The 24,329-nt window shown below is 41.6% G+C and overlaps 1 protein-coding gene across 1 annotated transcript in view; it reads left to right on the top strand.

The window, feature by feature from the left end:
* Nucleotides 1-24,329, top strand: part of CNIH3 (cornichon family AMPA receptor auxiliary protein 3) — an 86,953-nt gene that overhangs the window by 41,905 nt on the left and 20,719 nt on the right. Inside the window, exons 3-4 of the mRNA XM_038397159.2 lie at nucleotides 1,955-2,023; nucleotides 6,353-6,400. Coding sequence (XP_038253087.1) covers nucleotides 1,955-2,023; nucleotides 6,353-6,400 — 117 coding nt within the window. The remainder of the gene's footprint in view (nucleotides 1-1,954; nucleotides 2,024-6,352; nucleotides 6,401-24,329) is intronic.

Raw genomic sequence — 24,329 nt, 5'->3', positions numbered from 1 at the left:
CTCTCTCCCCTCACTAGGTTGCAGAGCCCAGGCTCCAGTCCAAGCAGCCATGTCCACATTTCTGTTTTTAGCCCTGTACCGCAAGCCCCGGGTTCTGAAATTCACTGCCACAGGTTTGGGGTTTTATTCAGTATAGACGTACCCACTACCTTTCTGCATTCACCATCTGTTGGTTGTGTCTACCTGTTGTCAACTCTGGGGAGACCACACTGGGAATTGTATGCCCAGTTTTTGCCTCATTTAAACCAATTTTACACCAAGGTATCTATAGTCACTTAAATGGAGTTGCTGGAGATTCCCACTACTGTAAGTAGAACAGGCTCAGACCCAGTGTGTTCAGAGTACTCAAACACCAGAAGGATACAAACCAAGTAGGTGGAGTTCATAGGAGAACAACAAAAATAATGAAGGGACTTAGGTGATTGATTTATTAGGAAAGATTAAAAGAGCTAAATCAATCCAGCTTGGCTAAGCAGTGACTAAAGAGATGGTGGAGAGGGATGTCAGAATGACTGAAGAGTGTAAACAGCAAAAGCCAGATCACCCTCCCCAGAGGGAAAAACCTGAGGGGTTGTCATCGGCGAGGAGTTTTCCTTAGAAAATTCTGTCAAAGGGAGAGAATTTGTTCTCCACCTCCCCAGTCCTCTTGCAGAACAAGCAGGGAGTTCAGCCTACATAATCCTCGGACCACCTCTCAGATCTTCATTCTTCTTGGAAGAGCCACTACAGGCAATGGGCGTTATGCCTCCAGACTTTGAGGCTCTGTGGTGGTGGCGGGGAGACAGTGCAAGTCCCTTGCTTGGTTCTGACCCTTCGTGACTGGGTGAGAAGTGAGCCAATCTCTCAGCAAAGTGTGGGCTACACTAGAACTGTGGGGGTTTTTTAGCATATTTTCCCTGAAAAAATTAGGAAACAAAAAGTTTTTCTTTCTTTCAAAAATTTTCAAGGCATTTTCTGATTTTTTTCAGTGAAGCAAAATGTTTTGTTTCAGTTTTCAGCCCCCCCTTCTCCCCCCATGACAGTTTTCAATTTTTGGCTTTCAGGGGGAGTTTTTATATTTGGTTCCTGCCTTTCTCCTTTATTCCACTTTTCCAGTGGAAAAGAAAAGGTAGGGGAGAGGAGAAAAAGGTGGGAGAGGAACAAAACTGTAAAATAAAAATAAAAAAATCTATTTTTGAAAACTAAAACAGTTTTTTTTATTCAAAATGGAAAAAAAGCTATATAAAAAAACTGGAAAATTGTGAACAAAAACAAATTTTTCATTAAAATTTTCCTATTACTTGAAAATCTGTAAGGATTAAAGGAAAAGGCTGAAAAAATGTTGAGCTGGTCTCGTCTACACTGTATGAAAATTTGAGAATCCTTGCTCTACGGATCAAACTTTTTCTGGTTGGGGTGAGATGTGGGGCTGTATGATCTAACTGGCACAAACCAGGTCTTTTTCATTTCTAACTTGACTGATTTTGTGCTTAACCCCCTTAATGTTCAAATAGTGAAATAATCCTCCACTTCCAATTAAATCAAGTTACCTTCTGACTTTTCCTTATTTTAATACAACACCCTTTTCCAAAACTCTCAGTGTTAGGACTATGGTTTATTGCATTTATCTGTAGAGAAATTAATTCATTTTTAGAGTTTTGATCTCTGAAAAATACTATAGAAGCACATATTTATTGGAGGAGTGATTCAACCTGGCAGTGGGTCAATATGTATGTCCAGTTATAGCATGACCTATCAATATTACTTTGTTCAGTGATCTTGTGGATGAAAATAGCTTTGTGAAATGTATATATAGTTCTGTAAAATGATATAAAACGTAATTAATTCATTATATTTGGGATGAATTTCAACCCAAGTTAGTAAGAATAGATCTTAGTAACTACTATAAAGAAAAAAACCTGGATTCACTGAAATTACTGCTGTCATTACATTGTTTGAAAAAATTATTTTGCAGATAATCGCCTTTGATGAGCTAAGGACAGACTTCAAGAGCCCAATAGACCAGTGCAATCCAGTTCATGCAGTGAGTATAGCTTGAGATTTGCCAAACGTTAGATGTTGAATGGAAGAAGATGTGCTGAACTGTCAATGGAAAATATGCAAATAGATTTAGGAGTCCCTTATGAAAGTAGTTGTAGTCTGTAAGAGCAGCTGTTATTACCCTTGATTTAGCAACCCATCAGTCTGATGGTCTCAGGGTGGATTTTTACTCAAGTAGTTCCCTTTCTTGCTGGAGATGGCTTGAGATCACTTAGAGATTCAGGAAGAGGAGAAATTGAAATGTGATTGTAGGGGTTTTGTGCATCTCTTAATTTTGAGGCACACTTTCCTCCTTTAAAATCCCTTTTCTCCTCTGCATCCAAGCAGTGGACTGACCATTTTCTCAATGTTTGCAGTATTGTTGTAGCTGTGTCAGTCCCAGATATTAGACAGACACTGTGGCTGAGGTAATGTCTTTTATTGCACCAATTGCTGTTGGTGAGAGCTTGAAAGTTTGTTGACTCTCTCAGGAACAGAAGTTGGTCCAATAAAAGATATTACCTCACTCACCTCATCTGCTTCAAGAGTGACCCATTGTCTGTACTGACTACTCAAGGGCTTTGATGAGGGATGCAATCATCACCTTTCTGCCTAGAGGCAGAGGTCAAAATTCTCCCTACACTAAGGGGGAATAACCCACTGAAGTAAATGAGGTTCCGCCTGCTTACAGTAAAGGGTAATTTGACACAAAGGCTGTGAGCTCTGCTATACTCCAGTAATCTGTCAATTATCTAGGAGTGTGGCAGATTGAGCCCTCACTGCCACTGTGCCTCCTGCTGGTCAGTCTGGGAATTAGCTCTTTTCTAGCCCTGGAGCGCCTCCTGCTGGCTGATGTCTCTCCTGCCTCAGGTCCCTGTGTCCTTCCTGGACCCGGTGCCCTTTTCCCTTGGGGTTCTGCCCACAACAGTACCCCACACTCTGGGTCTCCCCTCCCAGGGGAGCCCCCAACCCTCTAAGCCCACCTCGCCTTTGTGGCTACTGCCAGTCATCATCTAGCCCTCTTTCTCTAGGGCAGACTGCAGTCTGTAATGGCCACTCATAATTGGCAAGGGGGTTGGACCTGCTGCCTTTCCCTGCAGCCCCAGAACCTCCCTGGGAGGTCACCAGGCCTGAGCTCCCCAGCTTAGCCTGCCCCTTCCCCAGTACTGCTCTGTCCAAGGTACCGTTCACTCCTTCAGACAGCTAGGTCCATCTCTCTCCAAAGCTAGAGAGAAACCCCCTGCCTTCCGGCCTTGTAGCCTTTTATGGGGCCCAGCCTGGCCCTGATTGGCTGCCTCTCAGCCTTTTCTGATTGGCTCTCAGCCCCAGCCCTCTCCAAGGCTGGCTTTTAACCCTTGCTGAGCCAGAGCGGGGTGACTACCCCACTTACAAGGAGCTTGGGCCAAATTTAACTAAATGTAGACTGGAAGAAAGGGGTGCATCTCCTTTGAAAGTCTATGGGCCAGATTCTATGGGGACAGAAACAATTGTATAGATTACATATTGGGTAAGTGGCAAAGATTTGGCATCCGCTGTGTGACTGCAAAACAAGTATAACTTAGAAAATAAGAGCATGCATCAGGAGGTCCAGTCAATGGGTAAGAGACAGCTTTCCCTCTTCCCTTATTTTAACATATTCTTGTCCTATTCCCAACATTCCTGGTGTCAAATTCAGTCCTGGTTTAAGCAGGTGCAAATTCTGCTCTCAGGTGAGCCAGTGTTAATCAGAGTGATTCTATTGGCTTCAGTGAAGTTACCCCACATTAATATCAGCAGAAGAGAAGGCAGAACTTGGCCCATTGACCTCATTAGGAGTTGCATTTATTTCTACTATGGGCTGATTTTGGTTCCCACGTAATATCAAATTGGTGTGTTATATATATCTTGCACTGCCACCAAATGCCAAACAGATTCAAATTACAATACTTGGCCACTTAAATCCGTTTCATGACTAGTTTATTCCCAAAATGTAACTTATACCATCTTTTATACCACCCTTGAATATGGCATTGTAAGGATAGTCCTGAACCTGAGTCTCCCAAGAAGCTTTGTTCTACAGAATCGTCAAGCCAGTCTAAAGTTAATATGTATTTTTATGTGATTAATTGTATCTCTTAATCTACTAAAATAAATCCACCCCTAAAATAGTAACTGAAAATGGAAACTGTAGGGAACAATCTCCACTGAAATATATTACAGCATTTTCTATGAAAGTAATATTTAGGCCTATTTATCAATGTTTCTTAATTCTCCTCATGCATTTTTGTCCTCATCTTGTGATACAGGCACACTTTCTGTGCCTATCTCTGCATCACGTCCCAGTAATTTGTTTTGTTCCTAAACTTGTATAGTGCCCTAGAGAGAGAAACTGCTTTTGTTTTAGAATGCTAATGTAATTGGTTTCCAGGATAAGAAAGTCAATGTCTGTGTGTCCCTGTTCAATTCACGTTAGTGATTTAATTAGTTAATTAATTCATTAATCCCAGAATGTTCAGTAGTTTTCATTTACTCTGAACAAACATTGCACAGAAAATGTCCAATAAAATCCTGCAAGTTAGTCTATATCAGTAGCACCATTTTGACTCTCACCTAGCAAACTTTCTGTAATAGGTCGAATAGTATTCTCATGATACTTTCTCCTGTTCAGTGTGGATGTTAATGGGTGTTATTCTAGCACACTAGGAGAGATTTTTATGAGAGGAGGCATTTGCTCTGGTGTCATTCACCAAATGTTTTTCCTTCTTCCCCTATTGTGTATCAGTTGGCACCCACATTTCCATCTGTTTAATTGTGTGGACTCCAGATCATACTATTTTAATGTCTTGTACTAATCAGTTTATTCTCACAGCACTCCTGCTAGGTAAGGGAATATTATTATCCCCATTTTACAGAGAGGGAGCTGAGTCACTGAGATATCAGTCAGGAAGACTATGGCAGAGCTGAGACTCAAACTCAGGTCACCTGATTCCCACTGTAGAGTCTAAAGAACTTCCTTTTCCAGAAGACCAGGCATGTTTATCCCCAGACCTGCAATTGGAGCTATGCTGGCAGATCCTTACATCCACATGGACCTCCCATTGAAGCCAGTGGTGTTTTGGCAACCTTACATCCCACGTGGACCATTGCAGGATAGCACCATAGTCTGAGGAGCTTCTTGACATAAAAGGTGCCATGTAATGGCAAAATATTACTGTTGTACCTTCCACTGTCTCCTCAGACTGAAACCTTTTTTATAGGAGAAATATAATCCTCACAAAATGGAATCATCTTAAAACAGTTTGAAAAACACAGACGGCTTAGAAAGAATTGGCTTTACACATTGGTTCATCTCATTATTTGTTTCAGAAAGGTGACTGTAAATAGTAGCTTTTGCAATGTCTAGAGATAAACCTTAATAACCCTCAGGAGAATGTACAGTACATGGTACATGTACAGTACATACTTCTCTAATTTATTGTAAGAAGAGGTATAAAACTTCACTTACTTTTGAATTGCTCACGCCTCTTGGGCACAGTGCAACAGAGTCTGTTCTGTGCTAACCGCAGAAAATGCAGAATAATTCCATTGAGCGTCATGGCGTTACTCTGGATGTACCTTCATGTAACCAAGAGCAAAATCTTGTCTGGTTGCTCGAGTGATGTGTCTAAGCAGACCAGAACATTGTTTTACTAGTGAATTTCTCACCTATGATCCATTTAACAGAAAGCCTGTTAAAGTTTTTGTTTTGACTTTCCTTGCATCAGCTGAGCATGCATTGTCCTTAACACTGGAATCCTCAAGTACAGTATCTTTCAGTTCATGTAAATATCTTCTATTTTAAAAGGCTATTTTTAGCATATTACAAATACACTGTAGTAGCCTGATCAACTATAAAAGTTGCACATTGATAGAGCCTCTTGGCAATTATAGAGGTACCTATATAAACAAATGTTCTCTGTGTGGAACCACAACTGAAGTTAGTGGGAATCTGAAAGTTTGTGCCTCAGTCTCTCTGCACCAATTCAGCCTTAGTGTAAGAAGACACAAATACTGACTTCAGAGTTGTTGCCCTGCTAACTTGAGGGCTCAGTTTCGTCTCTGGTTTGTTTTCTCACATGTTATGGGGAATAATAATTACCTTCCTCACAAGGGTGCTTAGATAACCGAGTGAATCAATTTTAAAGTTATATGTGAGAGATAAATATTACTAGGCCAAATTCATCCCTGGTGTAACTCCATTGATATCTGGATGTAAGCCATGGATGATTTTGGCCCATTATGTTTGTGATATATTTTCTTCAATTAATTACACAATATAACCTCCCACCACTTTTTTTCCACCTTTCTTTGGCAGCGAGAGAGACTAAGAAACATTGAGCGCATCTGCTTTCTTTTGCGAAAGGTGAGTATAAACCAACACAGGATCTATGACATTGATGAGAATTGAGACCATCAGATGGCTGTTCTGGGTATGTTCATTTGCCCGTCCCACTGATCCTCCACCATCACTCATGAAATCTGAGATTCCAGTGCGGAAATTGGAATCAGTGTTACCTTTGAAAAACAAAGTGGAGGTAATGAGAAGGGGCTGCCATCAGTTAGGATTTCCTGACAAGAACTGAACATTTCAGAACATTCTCAGGTTCAGATTTAATAACCTGCTTTTTGAAGGTGGTGATTGGTTTCTGGAGGTGTAACTTGTGACAGTTATGGCCACATGCCTGTGCTGCCATCAAGATCTGAGGTTTATAATTATTCTTTGCTGGACAGTCATTTACTAATTATTTAATAAATGGAGCATTTTATTTGCATGAGTTCAACCTTTTGAGTTTCTTACAGGCTGAATGAGAATGTTGAGATTATAGAAGCTGACCCTATGATGGTGCCAAGTAACCTCAGTTTATATGGGAGTAAAGGATGCTCTGCTCTTTGTAGGACTCATCCAGTAATGGGTTACAAATTCTACTGTAATTTAAGAATGGAATTTTTAAAAGCACTCAGTGTTGGCCTGACTCTGCTTCCATTAAAGTCCCATTGATTTCATTGGATGCAAAGTTAGACCAACATTGAACACGTCTGGTTTCCTTAGGGTGGGGTTTTCAATGTAAGCTGTGCTCAACAATGGGAGAATAGCACCAGTGGCCATCAGGACCAAAATCACAATGCCCCAGCATGTGCTAAAGAAGCAACACCATTAGCTGGGAGTGAATACAAGGCTCTTAACTTTTAGCAAGCCAAACACTAGATGTAGACATGATCACATGCACTTAGCCAGTATATTATGTAAGCTGCTTACATCAAGTTTTTTTTAAGCCATTCTGTCTCTGAACAGACCAAGTAAAAAGACCTGACCTTGCAAAAAAGGTTTTAATAAGTGTACCTATGCACTGTATTATAGTATTTAATGCAACATCATGACAATTAACAAAACATTCCAGCTCTTAGAAGATGTCATTAGAATGTCCAGACTGGAAAGTATGTGTTGCTGCATTGTATCCATCCTGGATGTTTCTGCTACTGTGATCAGCAATGAAATAGCTAACACTATTGACTGCCTGTGGCTATGTTCAGGACAGCTGGAAACTCAGTTTCAAAATGTTGTGATATTGGCAGTGCTAAGTACTGGCTCAGCCTGATCTCGGGGCCTGATTATGTTCTAAACGACTGTATTTGCACTAGGGAGGGACCCTACTTTATAAAACACTTTTGTTAAATAACTTGATTTATACCAGTTTAAACTGATCATGGGAACAATTTTGAGCACACTGCTATCAAGAATCACGTGTAATCACTTGCACTGGGCATCTGACAAGGAGAGAAAATATTAATCCATACTAGCTAAACAACATAAAAAAGAATTAGTACTTTTCCAGGAACTATTTTGCTGACTCAGCAGTCATCTAGTTTCCAGCTGTGTCCCAGTTTCTCTGACAGAAAGCAACAGGTGGGTGGCAAATATATTAATATATGTGAGTCCCCAGGGGAGTCCTTGCCCATAGGAAAGTTTAATTTTTATTGAGCCTGAGCCTCATTGCAAAGATGGTGCTTTCTGGCTAATTACTGATACTGCATACACCAGGGATCAGACTTCTAACTCACTTAAATTGTTTGTTAATGAAGCTTCTCTTCCCAGGTTCTTTGGGGACACATTTGTTTTAATTGGGAGATGTGATACAGGAAGAGGAAGAAGGAATAATTACAGAGATGTGCAGTCTTCAAGTCCAATATTTACTAATAATCACTTTTGTGTACATAGCAGTTCTGGAGCATTCATGGTTAGTGGCAGAGCTTTGGGGAAGCAATTAAAACACTGAGTGTTTTCAGGACATGGGAATATGTAGTTTGTATTGAACTCTAAAGACCTTCTGATTACTATAACATTGCTCTCTGTGTGGCTGTGGGTAACTAACCTCTGTGTGCCTGTTTCCCTTTCTATAAAATGGGGAAATAGTAACATACCTGTTTCCTAGGGTGTTGGGGTTGGCTAACATTTTCAAAGCACTTTACAAACATAAAGCCAGCAGTCTTACTGTTAATGCCACTAGAACTGATTCTTGATTTTTGGCTATAAACCTCTATTTTAAAGGGATTTATAATAGATTTGTAAAAATGTGCTTCATTTCACTGTCCCAGGGTCTACAGGGGTGTCTCTCACAAGTGATCATGCACACAGCATCATACAAGTCACATATAGTGAGCCCCAATGGATGAAGAGACTGGATGGTTTGTCAGAATTATCTTGGAAATCCTTGGTTTTTTTTTTAATGTAGTGGAGCTCATTTGCAGGGTTTGACAATAAGTTGTGTGTATGTGTTTGATTATACTAGAAGATGTTATATAATTTGACTGAGTTTTCAAGCATGGTGGGGTTGACAAAGGAGGGATCCCACTACAGCACAACCAGAACATTCACAAACATCACTATCTGATGTGAATTAATTTTGGAAAATGTTTACACACCATGAAAACAATATCTCACTCAGGCAGTATGTAAAGCAGGTGGCATGTATGTAATGTTTTGGCTTTTATGTATGTGTATTGCTGCCCTCTGCTGGATAGACCTAGACCTGCTCAAATTTTCTGCTAGACAATAAAGCTTTGATGAAAAAGAGGCTATGAGCTTTGTTCAGACTTGAGTGATCCCTTGGATTACAATGTAAATGCTTTAACGATATTATTTCCTGAGGCCAGTTTTAAAACTGGGTTCCCAGTGGGATACTGAAATTCTCCTTTATCTCAGAGGCCTGTTTTTTGGAGCTCTGTAGTATGGTCTTCCAGTCACATGTGGTTTAGCAGGAAATCATACACTTTTTGTGTATGTACATGCCCATAGATTTATTACATAAGCTGATTTACTTAAAGTATGTGCTAGTGATTGTGATAGCCACACAGGCTGGGTCTACACTAGCTTTTCCCCCTTCTAAAATTTGTTACCTGTTTTGCAGCTCTGTTGGTGAGAGCTCTGCTCTAGGCAATGTGCCAATGGTGTTTTAACCATCACTGTTTGCACTGTTGTTGTAGTCGTTTTGGTCACAGGATATTAAAGAGAGTACCTTCCCAACTCTGAAGAAGAGCTCTGTGTAACTCAAAAGCTTGTCTCTCTCATCAACAGAAGTGGGTCCAATAAAAGATATTACCTTACATACCATGTCTCTCTTTCAACCATCATGTCATTTAGACCAGCTATGAGCAGAGAAAGGCATGGTAGTTAAAATACCAGTGGCCCACTTGCTGTTGGTACCATGGGTGGTGCTGAACTGGTGTTAGCAACACTGGGAAGTTGTAGGGGAAAATGGCTAGTATAGACACAACCACAGTGCTAGCAAGAGGTAGAAGAGCTGGGTATTTCCCCTCAGCAATCTGGATGCAGAGCAGTGCTGTGAAGCATGTGTCAGACTTGGAGCAAGCTGTTTTTGTTCTATGTTACCAGGGCATGTTAAGAGCTTAATTCTGCATCATCCTTGGGAAGGTAGAGGAAGGAGGAATTGAACTGGCAGGAGACACTGCATCTTGCTATGCAAAGTAACTGCTATGAGATTTTTAAAAAACAGTTTATAAAACTTAGCACATACCATCTATAGTCACAAGGCTTTTTCCATAGGTGAGTAGTACTAATGTTCCCATTTTACAGCTGGGGGACCAGAGGTTCAGTGGGAAAATGAATTGCCCAAATTCATACATCATATCTGTGGAAGAGCTGGAAATATGGCTCAATCCTTCTGATTCCCTTCTGGTACCTGGTCCACTGGAATCTCCTCATGCAGATGATCTAATAGGAATTTTTCTCTTATTTATATGGTTAAATATCATGATATTTTTAAATATTTTACTGTTTATTATGGTGACTATATTATTACATAATTGGTGCACTGCACAACATTCTCTAGAGAAACTTATTTAATTGACAGCTGCCTGTTGGAAACTTTTTTTTCTGGTTTTAAGGGCAGTTATGATTTTCCTATCATTAACACAGTTGGCAACGTGATGGAGCATGAACGTTGTAATGCTACGACACTGCCCTAGAGGACAAATTTTAAAAAGGGCAACTTAATAGCAGGTAGCAATTCAGATGTGACTATGGACTGCATGGGAACAATGACTGAGTTAACCTCTCATTCCCCAACAGGGAAGTCCTTCCAGGTTAAAGCAGAACATTGTCTGGAAGGGAAATCTCCCATAATATCCTCTCTCAGCAGATAAGTTCCAGACCCCACTTTGTTCACACCCATCCTTTCATGAGCAATAAAAATGTCTCTACTCGAAAAATGACTGCGGGTTTGTTTTTAAACCTAGTTAACTTCAAGCAAGATAGGGATATGAGAAGCAGAACTGGAACTGGAGTCTCTGTGGAAGAGAACTAAGATTGATTAAAGACAGATCTTTCGCCTTTCCTACAGCTGCAAAGAAAGCATTTATGCTAAGTCAAACATAATATCTCTGGAGCTGTAGGATTAGAGACATGCTGATTCAGATCTTTATCCTTTTATTTATTGTTGGTAAATTCAGAAAGAGCAACAGGGAACACTGCAAATTTCCAGGGCCAAAGCAACTGTAACCACAAAGTGACTTTGAGAGGGATATTTGCCCTCAGAGATGTTCCAGATAATTGGAAAAAAAAATTAGGGTTTTGGGGAGGGGGTTTACAATTGAAAGATAAACATTGTATCTTTCTTTTTATTTTTGGTGTATTTGTATAAGACAATCCTGGAGACTAAAGTCCTCTTTTGTAATTTATTATCGCTTTTCCACAGAAAAAATAGAGTATGGAAAGCAGTAGTGCTAGGTTCACCACGCTGCCCTACCAATGTCCCTAAGCCATAACCTGGATGGAACACTTCTAGGGGTGAGAGGCCCATAATGATAATACATTGCACTTCTTCCAGTGCACTCCATTTGAAGATCTCAAGACACTTTGCAAACATTCATTTCTCACAACAGCCTTGTGAGGTAAGTAATGATCATTAGCCCCATTTTACAGGTGTCAAAACTGAGGCACCAAAATGTTAAATAACTGGTACAAGGAAGTCACCTAGCAACTCTCTGGCAGAGCAGAGATTAGAATCCAGAGGTCTTGGCTCCCAGAGGTGAAAGATTAGTGCACTAACTCACTGCCTTGCCTTGTCTGAAGAATAGTTCATGGGGTTAAATGACAGCCAGAAGAGAAAGCTACACTAGCTTTTTTTGCTCCTAAAATTTCCCAAAATTGCTACCATAGTTCAGCTCCACCAATAGCAGATGTGGTGGCAACCCTAGTGTAAACAAGCTGCTGGTTTTAACCATCTTGTGAACTCATCCTGCTCAGTACCAGTCTAGGCAATAAAATGATTAATATGCCAGTGCTTGCTGACGCTTTGTCTGTGATAGAGTTCTCACCATTGCTATCATCAATGGAGCTGCCTCAATGGTGGAAGATGTACTGTAGACAGGGCTTGGGTGGTCAGATATGATTTTACTACCCTATAGGGTTTCAACTCTGTCTATACTAAATCCACCAAAGTAGCTACAACTTGTGGAACTGCACCAATTGGGAATTATGGATCTGAAAAATCCCAGTGTAGACACAGCCTAAAATCTAGTGTAAACAAGCCCAACAAATCAGGCTGTGTCTATGGTACATTGGCACAGCTGCAGCTACACCACTATAGTGTAGATGCTTCCTACGCTGATGGTTTTTCCATTGATGTAGTTAATCCACCTCTCCGAGAGGCAGTACCTACCTCTATAGAAGAATTCTCACATCAACCTAGGTGTGTCTCACTGTGGGTTTGGTCGACCTAACCACAGTACTCAGGGCGTGAAATTTTTCACAACCCTGAGCAACATAGCTAGATAGACCTAATTTTTAAGTACAGAACAGGCCTCAGTAGCAAAGCTGGGAATAAAAACTATACCCCTACCTATAGTAGCACAATAAATCATTTTCAGCACTGATTAAAAATGAACCAGTTTCTAATTTTGACAGGGATTAATAAGGAAAGTAAACATTACAGCATAGCCATACTGTAAAGATAGGTCTGCTTTAGAGAGAGAATCTTGCATTGTCTTCACTGCCAGGTTTGTAACACACCCGGTGCTGTCTCTTGCTCTAATGAATAGTAAAAATTTCCTTCTTGCAGCTTAGGTGCCTTTGTCATCAGAGAGGGAGACTGAATTGTTGGCCAGTGAAAATCAGGTAAATTAAGTCTGTGGCAGTAGCAGAACTTGCTGTGATATTTCACAGAACAATGTAGGATGCATTTTGAGTTTTGATAAATTGTTCCTAGGACAAAGAACATAATGAGAACAGAAAATGGCATTACATGAATCCCTTCCATTGACGGAGATTGTAACAAAGCTGGAGTATATGCACTTTGTCTGCTCTTGTTAGAGTCCAAAGACTGCATCCTTGTTTGTGGCTTCTTGGTGCCTGCTATATTTCCTGGCATACCTAATGCTTTTCTCTTTCATACCTCATGAATATCATGACATCGCTGAGTCTGACTCACCAGCTGGGCAGCAAGAAATCCTGCAGGAGGCTCCTCCTGCTGTGTGATTGGTAGCTAAAACTCACATCAAGAGGCAAAGTAAATTAGTTATGAAGAATAGCCAATGCTTGTACAAACTGTGCTGGAGCTATTTGGGTAATCATTCAGTTCACATTTTAATAGCTTAAGTGTCCTTATAAGACAATACAGATAGAAGCTTCCGCCCTAGCAGACACTGCTGCACATAAAGTGATTTGAATCAGTGTTATAATTTTAAAGTTTTAAAATATTTATCATCTCATATATTATTTTCTTGAGTATTTAAACCATTTGCTTCTAACTTTGAAGCACAATTGTAAAATGGTTCTAGCTAGAGATGGCCTTGAATCACAAAACGTGATCTGAATAGCTGCAGATGTAGGGAAATTTGGGATCAGATCGAAAGACCATGCCCAACCCCTTTCTCTAATGATGGAGCATACTGACACACCAGCTGTGCACACCTCAAAACTTCAGGGAAGTTTGAATCCCTCTCTGAACTTGACAGCCTGGACTCATCTCTATTTATTGTGCTGAGCTGAAATAAATGTTGACATTAAAACCCAAAACCACGATGAATGTGCCTGGTTTAATTTTTTTTACAAACTTGAAGCTCAGATCTGTTCAGGGATCTTTCCATCTAGGGTTTTAGTTCAGGCCATAGTTTGAGGGAGGTGTCAGACCTAAAATACAGCTGCAGATTCAAACTTTCCCAAAGTTCAGGTTGTGTTTGGATCTGATTTCATCTCTACTTTTAACAAGGGTCAGGACCTAATAAGGACTGACCAGCTAAACCATTTCCCCTGAAGTGGGTTTATACCTTTTTAAACCTTTTCAGGAATCCTGATTCATTTACAGGTTTGGATTGGTCTTAAATATCTACTCTGTGACTGGGACCACAAAGACTTTCTTAAGCTATTTGATTACTTGAAAAAATCTTAATGCAATTGATTAACAAGTGTTTTGTGTGTGTGGTCTTATTTACTGAGGTGCTCACTTGAGCACTTTGTTACTATCTCTTATTTGATTCAAGGAATAACCAGAAACTTATACCTATCTAGCAGTCTACAAAAATTTTGGGTAAATATACCGTCGGGAACAGTTCTGCTTTGGTCAGGGTGTGGATGAATAGCATACGTAAGAACGTTTTCTTTCTAACTTCTGTGTTGCCATTGTTATTATTTACATTTCCCTTTCATTTTTGCTCCCATTATTTATGTAAATATGGTAGTCCTTGGCACGCTGAGGTACTGAAATGGATGGTTGGCAGAAGTGTGGACTCCTCCATGTTTAATATGATAGCCTAATTCTTATTATTTGTATTACAGGAGTGCCTCAAGATCCTAACAAAGAGCAAGGCCCCTTTGAGCTAGGTGCTATACAAACACATAGTAAGAAATTGTATGCTTTTCAGGGCAGGAACTATCTAAATAAACAAGACAGATAAAAGGTGGGAGACGAAACAGAGGTAGGAAGGCTGACAAAGGGACTTGGACACCTAGAAAATCACTGGAACAACACTATGACCCACAAAGCCCAAGTTAAGTGCTAGGCTCCCTGTGCAATGCCTGGGGAGAGAGAGGCACTTTAGAATGCGATCCACAAAAGTCAGCAGACTAGGTAGGGAGCCACCTAAGCTAGCCAATGGGAGATGCTGAGGAGAGTGGTGTATGCAAAGCCCTGCCTCTCTTATGGAGGTAGGTACCTAAGGCCAGCTACAGGGAGGTGCTGAGTTCTGCTAGTGATCAATGAACAGGGAAAAATGTGTTTTTCTGCCTAACGGGCATGCAGGCCCGATCTGGTAGGCTTGCTCAGAGGTTGCCTATCTCCAAACAAAATGAGCCAGGGAAGAGACCCCCCCTTTAGCTTAATAGTTAGGGTACTTGCCCAGGATGTGGGAGACCTCCTGTTCAAGTCTCTTCTCTGCCTTGAGGAGCAGAAGGAATTTAAACAGGGCTCAGCCACCTGTCAGGTGAGTGCTCTAACCACTGGACTATGGGATAATCTGATGTGGGCCTCTCAGTCTCTCATATTGAAAATAAGATTTCAAGTAGGTTAAAAATACATTAGTACAAAATTTTCAGCTAGCTCATGGAAATCATGCCTTATGCATAATTTATTTTTAGACCGTTTCTGTAGAGAGTCTCTTGTTAGTCAGAGAAGAAATGGAACAATTTGCAGTTTATATAAACAGCAGGATTGTCACCAGTTTGCACAACTTGGGGAAAGACGTTTCCAAGATCTGGAGGGAGCATTATCTCCCTGCAGGGGATGTGGGAGGGAATAGGAAAAGCAAATGAGATTTTGAAAGTGGTTTGGACTCTGCAGGTTTATGCCTCTATATGAACTTAATTTCCATTATAGTGCTCCCTCTGCAATCCACATAGCTGGCCAAGTCTTTCTGAGTGGAAGCAGCAATACTGGTATACTCCACAGTGTAAATTCAGGGTTGATCCAGGGTCTGATGGCCAGACCCAGATCCAAAGGCAGTGAGAGGTTTTCAGATAGAGGCTTTTGCTTTGGGCCAGTTGCAACACTTGGAATTAAGCTTCATCAAAATTCAGGAAGGATGGGAGAACTTGCTCCAGAACCACTTCTCGTACAAATGGGCCAAATCTGGAACTGATATAAGCTGTTGTAACTCCATTGAAGTCAATGGAACTGAGCTTGCTTACACAAAGTCTGATTTTGACTCATAGTTATAGTTTGACACTGGCCTATTTATGTCCTCTTTATTCTATTTCAGATTGTAACTATGCCCTTCACTTGTCACAAGGCTTAGCTATATGGTGAGTTGCTGCACAGCAAGTGAGGGTGTGAATCAACATTGCACCAGCTTGCCCCACAGTTACGCACTGCGTGGACACAGCTACAGCACAGTGGAAGTCCCAGAATACAGCTTAGCATACTATGCTTTCAAGCACCAATACACTAAACCTGTACTCTGAGGCTTTACCGAGTTGTAGCAGTGTTCACACGGCGAGTTACTGCACAGCAAGCTAGTGCACTCTAGCTTCACACTTTTGCTTGCTGAGCAATAACTCACCCTGCAGACCACCCCCAGTCTCTTAGCTTTAAAGTGCCTAAAGCTGCCACTGACTACTGGAGGCAGGCTGTACAGGATGCAGCGCCCAATGACTAGAGTAAATTCATAAACTTTATGGAAGCTGGCATTTGCATTGTTTGATGTTCAGAAACAAATTATTTAAAGAAGCCCTGTCAAATTAAAATGAGCTGAAATTGCAATCGCTCTTGTCAACTCTTTCTTGGACTGTGTGCTGCATTTGCTTTGTACCGAACAGGATTAGAATGGAAGAAAAGAAGTGAAAAAGACATAAGAATGAGCTGATAAAAAAAGAAAGGGATGAGTGTAAGGGAGAGCGCTAAGTGATAAAGCAGAGATGAGGTGCACCCTCTCTAGCCTCCTGTCGGATGTGGGAGGTCTGTCTTTACTGCCTATCCTCACTGCAGAAAGAAAAAGAGAAAAAGGAGACATGGGAGATGAGGAACAAGGAGAATCTATTTCTCTTGGGTATTTATACAGTCTCATTACCATAGCATCTTTGCAGTTCAGTCTGTAATGTATTTTCCCTCACAACATCCTTGTGAGGTGGGGGGCACTATTTGTCCCCATTTTGCAGATTGTGACCGGAGGCAAAGATGAATAAAGGAATTGCTATACTGGATCAGTTCTCTGATCATATCATCAATTTACTTCAAATCTTATCGCCAACAGTGGCCAGCGCCAGATGTTTTAGAGGAAAGTGCTAGAGACACCACAATCGACAGATGTGGGATAATTTGCCCCCCCTGAAGGTCTCAACCCCTATTCCCTAGTAAAGTGTTTCAGCTCTGGCTGAGCTCCTCCTTGTGGTCAGACATCAGGCTGCTATATTGGTTACTATGTGCTTTTAAGCCTACTGAATAGCATCCAGACACTGTTTCTTAGTCTAGTGACTCCAGCAGGGAGTAGACCCCTGTCTAGTATCCCTTTTTTCTGGGGATATGGGACTCAACATTGCAGCTGTCATTAGAGTGGCCAGACAGCAAGTGTAAATAATCAGGACAGGGGGTGGGAGGTAATAGGAGCCTATATAAGAAAAAGCCCCCAAAATCAGGACTGTCCCTATAAAATTGGAGCATCTGGTCACCCTAGCTGTCATAGGTCCCAACACTAGTTCAGACCCTTTCAATTCTCCCCAATAGCTAAAGCACACCCTCTCCAGAGTTCCGCCCTTGTGGGTATTCTGGGTTACTGTTTATCCATTTAAGGACTTTGTAACAATTAAAAAAAGGGAACACACAGACTGTAGAAAGGAACTTCTAAACTTTGTCTATGAGTAAAGATACACTTTACTCATAGACAAAGCACAATAGTTGCAGATCTAGGCAAAAATAACAAACACCTCCTTCCAGTGTTCTCACCACTCCAAGAGCCCTTTGGGTTTTGATTAATGTCCATTCAAAATTCCAGTACTCTCCTGTACCACACTCATCCTTGTCACTCTTCCTGTTATCAGCCAGTGAGACAGCCTCCAGCTTGAGAAGATCCAGCCCTTAAATGGAATTCTGGCCTCTACTGTCAGGTGACATCTTGAGAAGCTTCAAAAACCCCATCAGGTTTTATCATGTGTAAAACATTTCTATTTAAAGTTATATTTTCTTGAATAAAAACAAGGATACAATCAAATCTAGGGCACTCAAATGTCCCTGAAACCTAGAAATGTCCAAGCTTTCAGGACCTATCCTTGAGACAAATAATTTGAAATTCTGCTCCCCATTGACTTAAATGGGGACAGGATTTCACTCAGTATGTTTGTCCACATTTTTGCAAACTCTCCGAAGACTCTTCCCTTTGAAGGAATCTCTGGCCAGCTGAGCTGGTGGGACTGACAGCAGGTTGAGTGAGTACATATGCAATCCAAGAGTGTCTCCATTCAAGTCTATCTCATGTTGATCCCTGGTTGTCCCTCTGGACCTTCCAAGGAGCTTTCTCCCTCCCCAGCAAATCCCAGAGGTGGCAGGGAAGGAGTGGGAAAGAGATGGGTGTAGAGAAGAAGTAGGAATCCTTTTCTGTCACATGCTTGTGCACATCTTCTTGATGCCAAACAACACTGGAGTGACCTCATGCCACTCCAGCAACATATGTCTTGAGTTGGAAAATCTGGGCTCCCTAGTCCAAACCATCTTAGAGAGAATATTTATCATAGCACAACTTTACTCTGATCATCAGTTCATGAAGGAGGAAACCACACCCCCTCTATTGCAGGTTCACAAACACCAAGACACAGTAAATATGCCATGGGTGACAATGTACAGAGAGGCCAGGTAGGGGGAATTCCAGAACCTCTGTGAACCAAACTCTAATGCTATTTAGCAGCTTCCTCTGGAGAACAATAGAATCAGGTGCTGTGGGGCTGTAAACTAGGTACATCCATTTCCCAGAAACACCATGTAACAGAAGCCTACTGGTCCATAGCTGCTACTACAACCTGGAAGGGACCTGGAGGGGAACTTCAGGATCAGAGGAGGATTTCAGCTCTCGCACACCTGTGCACCCCTCCCCCATGTGAAGCCCATTTACTCAGGGTTGGAACAACATAAGAACAGCCATACTGGATCAGACCAAACGTCCATCTAGTCCAGTATCCTATCTTCCGACAATGGCCAAGGTGCCCCAAAAGGAATGAACAGAACAGGTAATCATCAAGTGATCCATTCCCAGCTTCTGGCAAACAGAGACTAGGGACACCATCCCTGTCCATCCCTGGCTAATAACCATTGATGGACCTATTCTCCATGAACTTATCTAGTACTTTTTGAACCTGTTATAGTCTTGGCCTTCACAACATCCTCTGGCAAGGAGTTCCACAGGTCGACTGTGCATTGTGTGAAAAAATACTTCCTTTTGTTTGTTTTAAACTTGCTGCCTATTAATCAACTGATGAGGAAGCTCTTGCCCCATCACAGGACTAGTAATTTACGTATTGTGGGGCATTGATACTATCCCAGAATTTCTTTCTAGGCTCCTGTAAATGGTATCCGTGTGCCTGAGTTAACTGCAAGCAATTCATTTTTGTTTTGAAGCATGTTGAATCATGTTTCATAAAGAGAAAGTGAACAAAATATCTGCCTTATTGTAACATTTATTCCAGGTAAGACAGAAAGAAAGCTAAAGCTAAATGACAAGTCTGTTTAAAGTAGAAGTATCAGAGCTTTGAAGGAAGGTGCTTTTGAGCCTGTGTCTAAGGTTTTTAAATAATAGATAAGAAAAAATTATCTTTCATGTTTGGGGTATATTTCCTCCTCATTAGAAAGAAATCATTGACAGACTGATACCAATGAAGAAATAAATAGGCCAGTTTCATAGTTTTGTATTTTGTCATATAGTGTAGGTCAAATCATGTGGATAAGTGGTCTATTATCTGCTGTGAGCTCAGGTTAAAATAGTAAAGTGATCACCTAAGCTTTAAATGAATGGATAGAATGTACCCCTACTTATCTGGAAAAGTGACCCACAAACAGGGTGGAGTTCAAAAGTGCAGAAAGAACATATAGCATCCAGGGAAAGTCCAGCCCTTGTTTGGAGGCAATTCATTCATCATTGATATTGATTTAGGTATGCACCTTGCCAGCACAAATCAAACTATTTTCAGTGAAATTTTGCAAGTTGCTGAGTTCTGCATTTTCCAAAGGTTTAGAAAATAATGGTTTTTATTGTTACCTCAGGGAGTCTGAGTGCTTAACAAAATATAATGAAAAGCTACATCCCGCTTGTGCCTGCGTAGGTGAATAAGGAAGGTATAGATCACAAAGGGCTAGGTTGTATGGTAATCACAAGCCTTAATAAGGAGCAGCCCATAGTTGACTCAGAGTCACAATTCTGCTTCAGCTTCCCCCTTGCTCCACGGACAGGGCTGGCCCACAACATTTTGGCACCTGAGGCGGGGAGCTCAAATGACGCCTCCATGCCCCCTTGCTTGGGCCAAAACTTTGAAAGGTCTCAGTTCTGCCTTCTTCCTGTTCTACTCCTCTCATGGTACTGCTCTGCTACCTACCCCAATAAAGGAGAACTAACAACTTAAAATGCCTTGTTCAAAAATTTTAAGTAACACTTTACTATGCAGACAAGAAAAGTTACATTTGCTGTTCAGGCATCTGAAAGTTAATACTGGCATTTTTATCTGTTTGAATAATCAAAGTGGTGCTTTCCATGCCTTCTTGGTTGCAAAGATTTGAATTGCTTCCTAAAGGTCCACAGTCTGGGCCAGCTCATGCTCTGTTGAGATGGTTGCAAGGCCGACCAGCCTCTCCTGTGTCATTGTGGAACGTAGATGTGTTTTTATTAACTTCTGCTTGGAGAAGCTGCGTTCTCCACTGACAACTGTTACAGGAGGTGTTAGAAGTATGCGCAGAGCAACAAAAGCATTTGGAAAGAGGGTGGTCATCTTATTTGTGCACATATATTCCAGAACAGCCTTTGGAGTTGATCCTGCTGAAATGTATCTTGAAAGGGCTTTCAGTTCATCACCTAAATCACTCGCATAAATATCACGCATGTCATCATGTGTCAACACTGTCTCTAGTGCCCTGCATTGCTGGTGTAGGTCTTCTTCAGGTTTGTGAGGAGTTTTGGAATATCATACAACATCCCAAATATAGTGCTATGTTCCCTGAGCTGCATGAAATATTCTTCAACTGACTGTATTGCACAATCTAGTACGTGGTTAAAGAATTCAACTTTAAATTGTTGTTTGGGGTCTCTTATGAATTATCCTGTGCCTCATAATCAAAATGTTGTCTTATTCGGTGACTCTTGTATTCTTGAATTGGTGGAAAAATAGCTTCAGTATGAAGTTCCTCTGCCAACTTCTGAGCAGTCTTCAGAACGTTTTGAAATCCCTCATCTGACTGGTAAGACTGTAGGTATGACTTTGCTTTGTCCAGTTGTTCCATTGCTCCAGATATATCAAGGTCAACACCTTTGAATCTCTTGCTTACAACATTTATTTCAAACAGTATGTCATGCCAGAACACTAAGGGCTTGTCTACACTTACATTTTATAGTGCTCTAACTTGCTGGCTCAGGGGTGTGAAAAATCACCCCCCTGAGCTCACCAAGTCTGAGCGCTTTAAAGCGCTAATGTAGACAGGCTCCGAGCGCAGGGAGCTGTACTAAACCCCTCTTTGAGGTGGATTACCAGGAGCTTGCGTGCACCACACTTGCACTTCAAAGTGCTGCTGCGGGAGCATTCCTGCAACAGCGCTTGAAGTTTCCAGTGTAGCCATGCCTTAAGCCACACTGAAATTTGAAGTTATATATGTTTCTGGTGATTTCTTTTCCACTGTTCTCCCATGAACAGTTCCTGTCATAGCATTATCTTCCATAATGGCAACTATGGCATCATCTATCTTCCCAATTTAGTGTTTGATAGGCTTTATCGCCTCCACTTGACTTTCCTATCGTGTGGCACTCAGTGGTTTCAGTGTCAGAGAGGATGTTCCCAGATGTTGCTTCAAAATTTGCCATTGATGAGTTGCTGCAGAGAAAAATACATTGATGCTTTGAATTACATTAAAAAATTCAGCAGCCTCACTAGAAGCTAATGCTGCATCACTGACCACCAAGTTCAATGAATGAGAACTGCATGAGACAAAAAAAAGCTTGAGGGTTTAACTCTCGGATCCGTGTCTGCACTCCTTTGTTCTTTCCTCTCATGTTGGCACCATTATCGTAGCACTGACCTTTCATGTCGGCTATCGCAATTCCTGTATCTTCCAGCTTTTTAAGAAGCACATTTGTCATACCAGCTCCTGTAGTATCATCAATGTCAATAAATTCTAGAAAATGCTCTCTGAGAGTCACCATTGCAGGGACATTTTCACTAGGTTCTGTTGTTACAAAACGCACCATTAAAGTCATTTGTTCCGTATGGCTGATGTCAGGTGTGCAGTCCAGAATAACAGAGTAATATCTTGCTGACTTCAGATCTGCCACAATCTTCTCTTTGACTTTTGTTGCCAGTAACTGTATGATCTCATTTTGAATTGTTTTTCCAAGGTAGTGGTCTGTGTACATTTCTTGTGACTCTTCTTAGATGTTCCTGGAGTAAAGCATCAAACTCAGCCATCAGCTCCACAATTTTAAGGAAGTTTCCATTGTTTGGCACATACAGCTGATCTGAAGTGCTTCACAGTGCTAGGTTTTGGGTAGCAAGCATTTTCACAATGGCAATGAGCCTTTTCAGAACATTTTGCCAGTAAAGAGACTCCGATGCAATCTTCTCTTGATGCTGATCATCTATAGTGGCCTTTAACCTTAGTCTCATCTCAAGCTCTTTCCACCTATGGAATGCTCTCTGGTGATTTCCTGCCTTCTCATGGCATGCCAGATTTTTCTAGTCCTTTGTTCCTGTAGAACCCAGCGTGGCTGGAACATTCAACTGGAAGAGTTTGCAACAAAAACAGTATGCAGCATTCTGGGTTTTTGAGTACATAAGCCGTGGCCTCTCCACTTTGTCACCATTGGGAATTTCACGCCAGTAATGTGTTGAATGGAAACTTCTATTTTCATTGTCTTTGGGGAACATGAAGTTTTTCACTAGCTGTGGCCCATGCAGTACAAGGAAGTCCCTCAGGCTACTGCTCAAGTGGGTCCACAGTCCTGAATCATCTAGACTTAAGGAACTAAACTCAGCAGCAGCGGTTTCTTGAGCCTCCACCATACTCTTCTCTGATCTACACTTTTCTTCAGGAATATGCATGGTTACATCCATTTGAGATGGAGATATGGATGCTGCAGTAGCTGCCAGGTCACCTGCACTCTGACTAACTGGAAGATCAGGCATCTCCTCACTACTCACATCCTCACCATGAACATTTGTGTCTATGTATCTCAGGAGAGCTCCTTCCTGCTTAGATAAAAAAGCTGTCTTTGCTTTCTTTCTTTTTCAGAATGCTGTCCCAGAGGGATGTTTTCTTCTTTCACTCAGGACTGCTGTTCTGTGCCAGCTATAGTGGCTCTCAACATTCAATTGAAGGGGACAAATAAGCAGGCTGGTAGCAGGGCCGGAGTGAGGGAAGATATCAACATCTTAAGGGCCTAACTGGCTCCTGCTACTTCAGTTGACTGCCTGTTCTCCTCAAGTTGGTTCAGGGAAGCAGCAGGAAACAGGAAGCTCCCTGAGAAGCTGGTGTTAATCAGTCCAAGCTCCTGGGGATGCTAGAGAGGTACAGAAGAGGCTCCTCCTCCTCTCTCTCCCTGCAGCTCCTGCTGCTTTCTGTTATTCCCTCTCACCTTTTCTCCTGCCTGCCTGTTATGTCTCTTGTGCCCTCCTTCCTCCAGCACAGCACTCCACCATCTCTGTGCATTTAGAGCAGAGAGAATACATATGCACCAGCAGCAGACACAATTTTCTACACTCTGGGTCCTAGTGGCGCCCCTCCTCCCCCCTGCAGTCTCAAACCTGAGGTGGCCGCCTCAGTTCATCTCATGGTAAGGCCAGCCCTGTCCAGGGAGGAAGCTGTGCCAGCCATATACCTGGTCCTGCTTACTTCCCCCTTCATGCTGGCACAGCTGTGCTGGTGGGATGGAGATGAAGCCAAGGCTCTGCCCATTCCCTGCCCACTTGTGAAGGAGAGAGAGGGGCAATCCCACAGCTGATGCTCTCACCATGCACATAGATCAGTGCTGATTGAGGAATCATGGGGAGGGGGACGACAACTTGTTTCTTCATTCCTCTTCACAGACACATCAGGCAGCTCACAACTGAGCCTAAAGTCACTGTGGAAACAGCAGTGTGCATGTTGCAGATAATTAAAAAATGTGAGGTGCTTTGATAACACTTTCCATCTTAGACTCAAGATGCATTTTATAGATACTAATGATTTCAGACTCACAACAGATTTTGGGGTAGGAGAGAAGTAACTCCATTTTGCAGGTGGAAAACTGAGGCATAGAGAGGTTTAGTAGTTTGCTCATGATCACACAGGAAGCCAGTTGCTGACATAGGAATAGAATCCAAATCTCCTGGTCCTGGGTCTTAACCATAAGGCTATCCTTCCTGCCTGTGAGCTGTGAGAGATGAAATCCTTTCATGCCTTATATGGATCCAGTGGCCAGTATGTATTGCTAACATGACAATATGTCCACCATGGCAATGAGAATATCCTTTGGGGAAAGGGAACCTGCTTATTAATAATATTTATCACTCCCTGTCAGTATTTAAACATTGTACTTTAGAGATCACACTCTTAAATGACTCAATATTGCTTTTCTCCATCCTCCTTTTTAAAAATATTTGTTGCAAGGATTAAGGTGCTAAACAA

This window comes from Dermochelys coriacea, chromosome 3, assembly GCF_009764565.3.
Source record: "Dermochelys coriacea isolate rDerCor1 chromosome 3, rDerCor1.pri.v4, whole genome shotgun sequence".
NCBI classification, from domain to species: domain Eukaryota; kingdom Metazoa; phylum Chordata; order Testudines; family Dermochelyidae; genus Dermochelys; species Dermochelys coriacea.
Note: the sequence above shows the minus strand (reverse complement) of the source record. Positions and strands in the feature narration are given on the sequence as shown.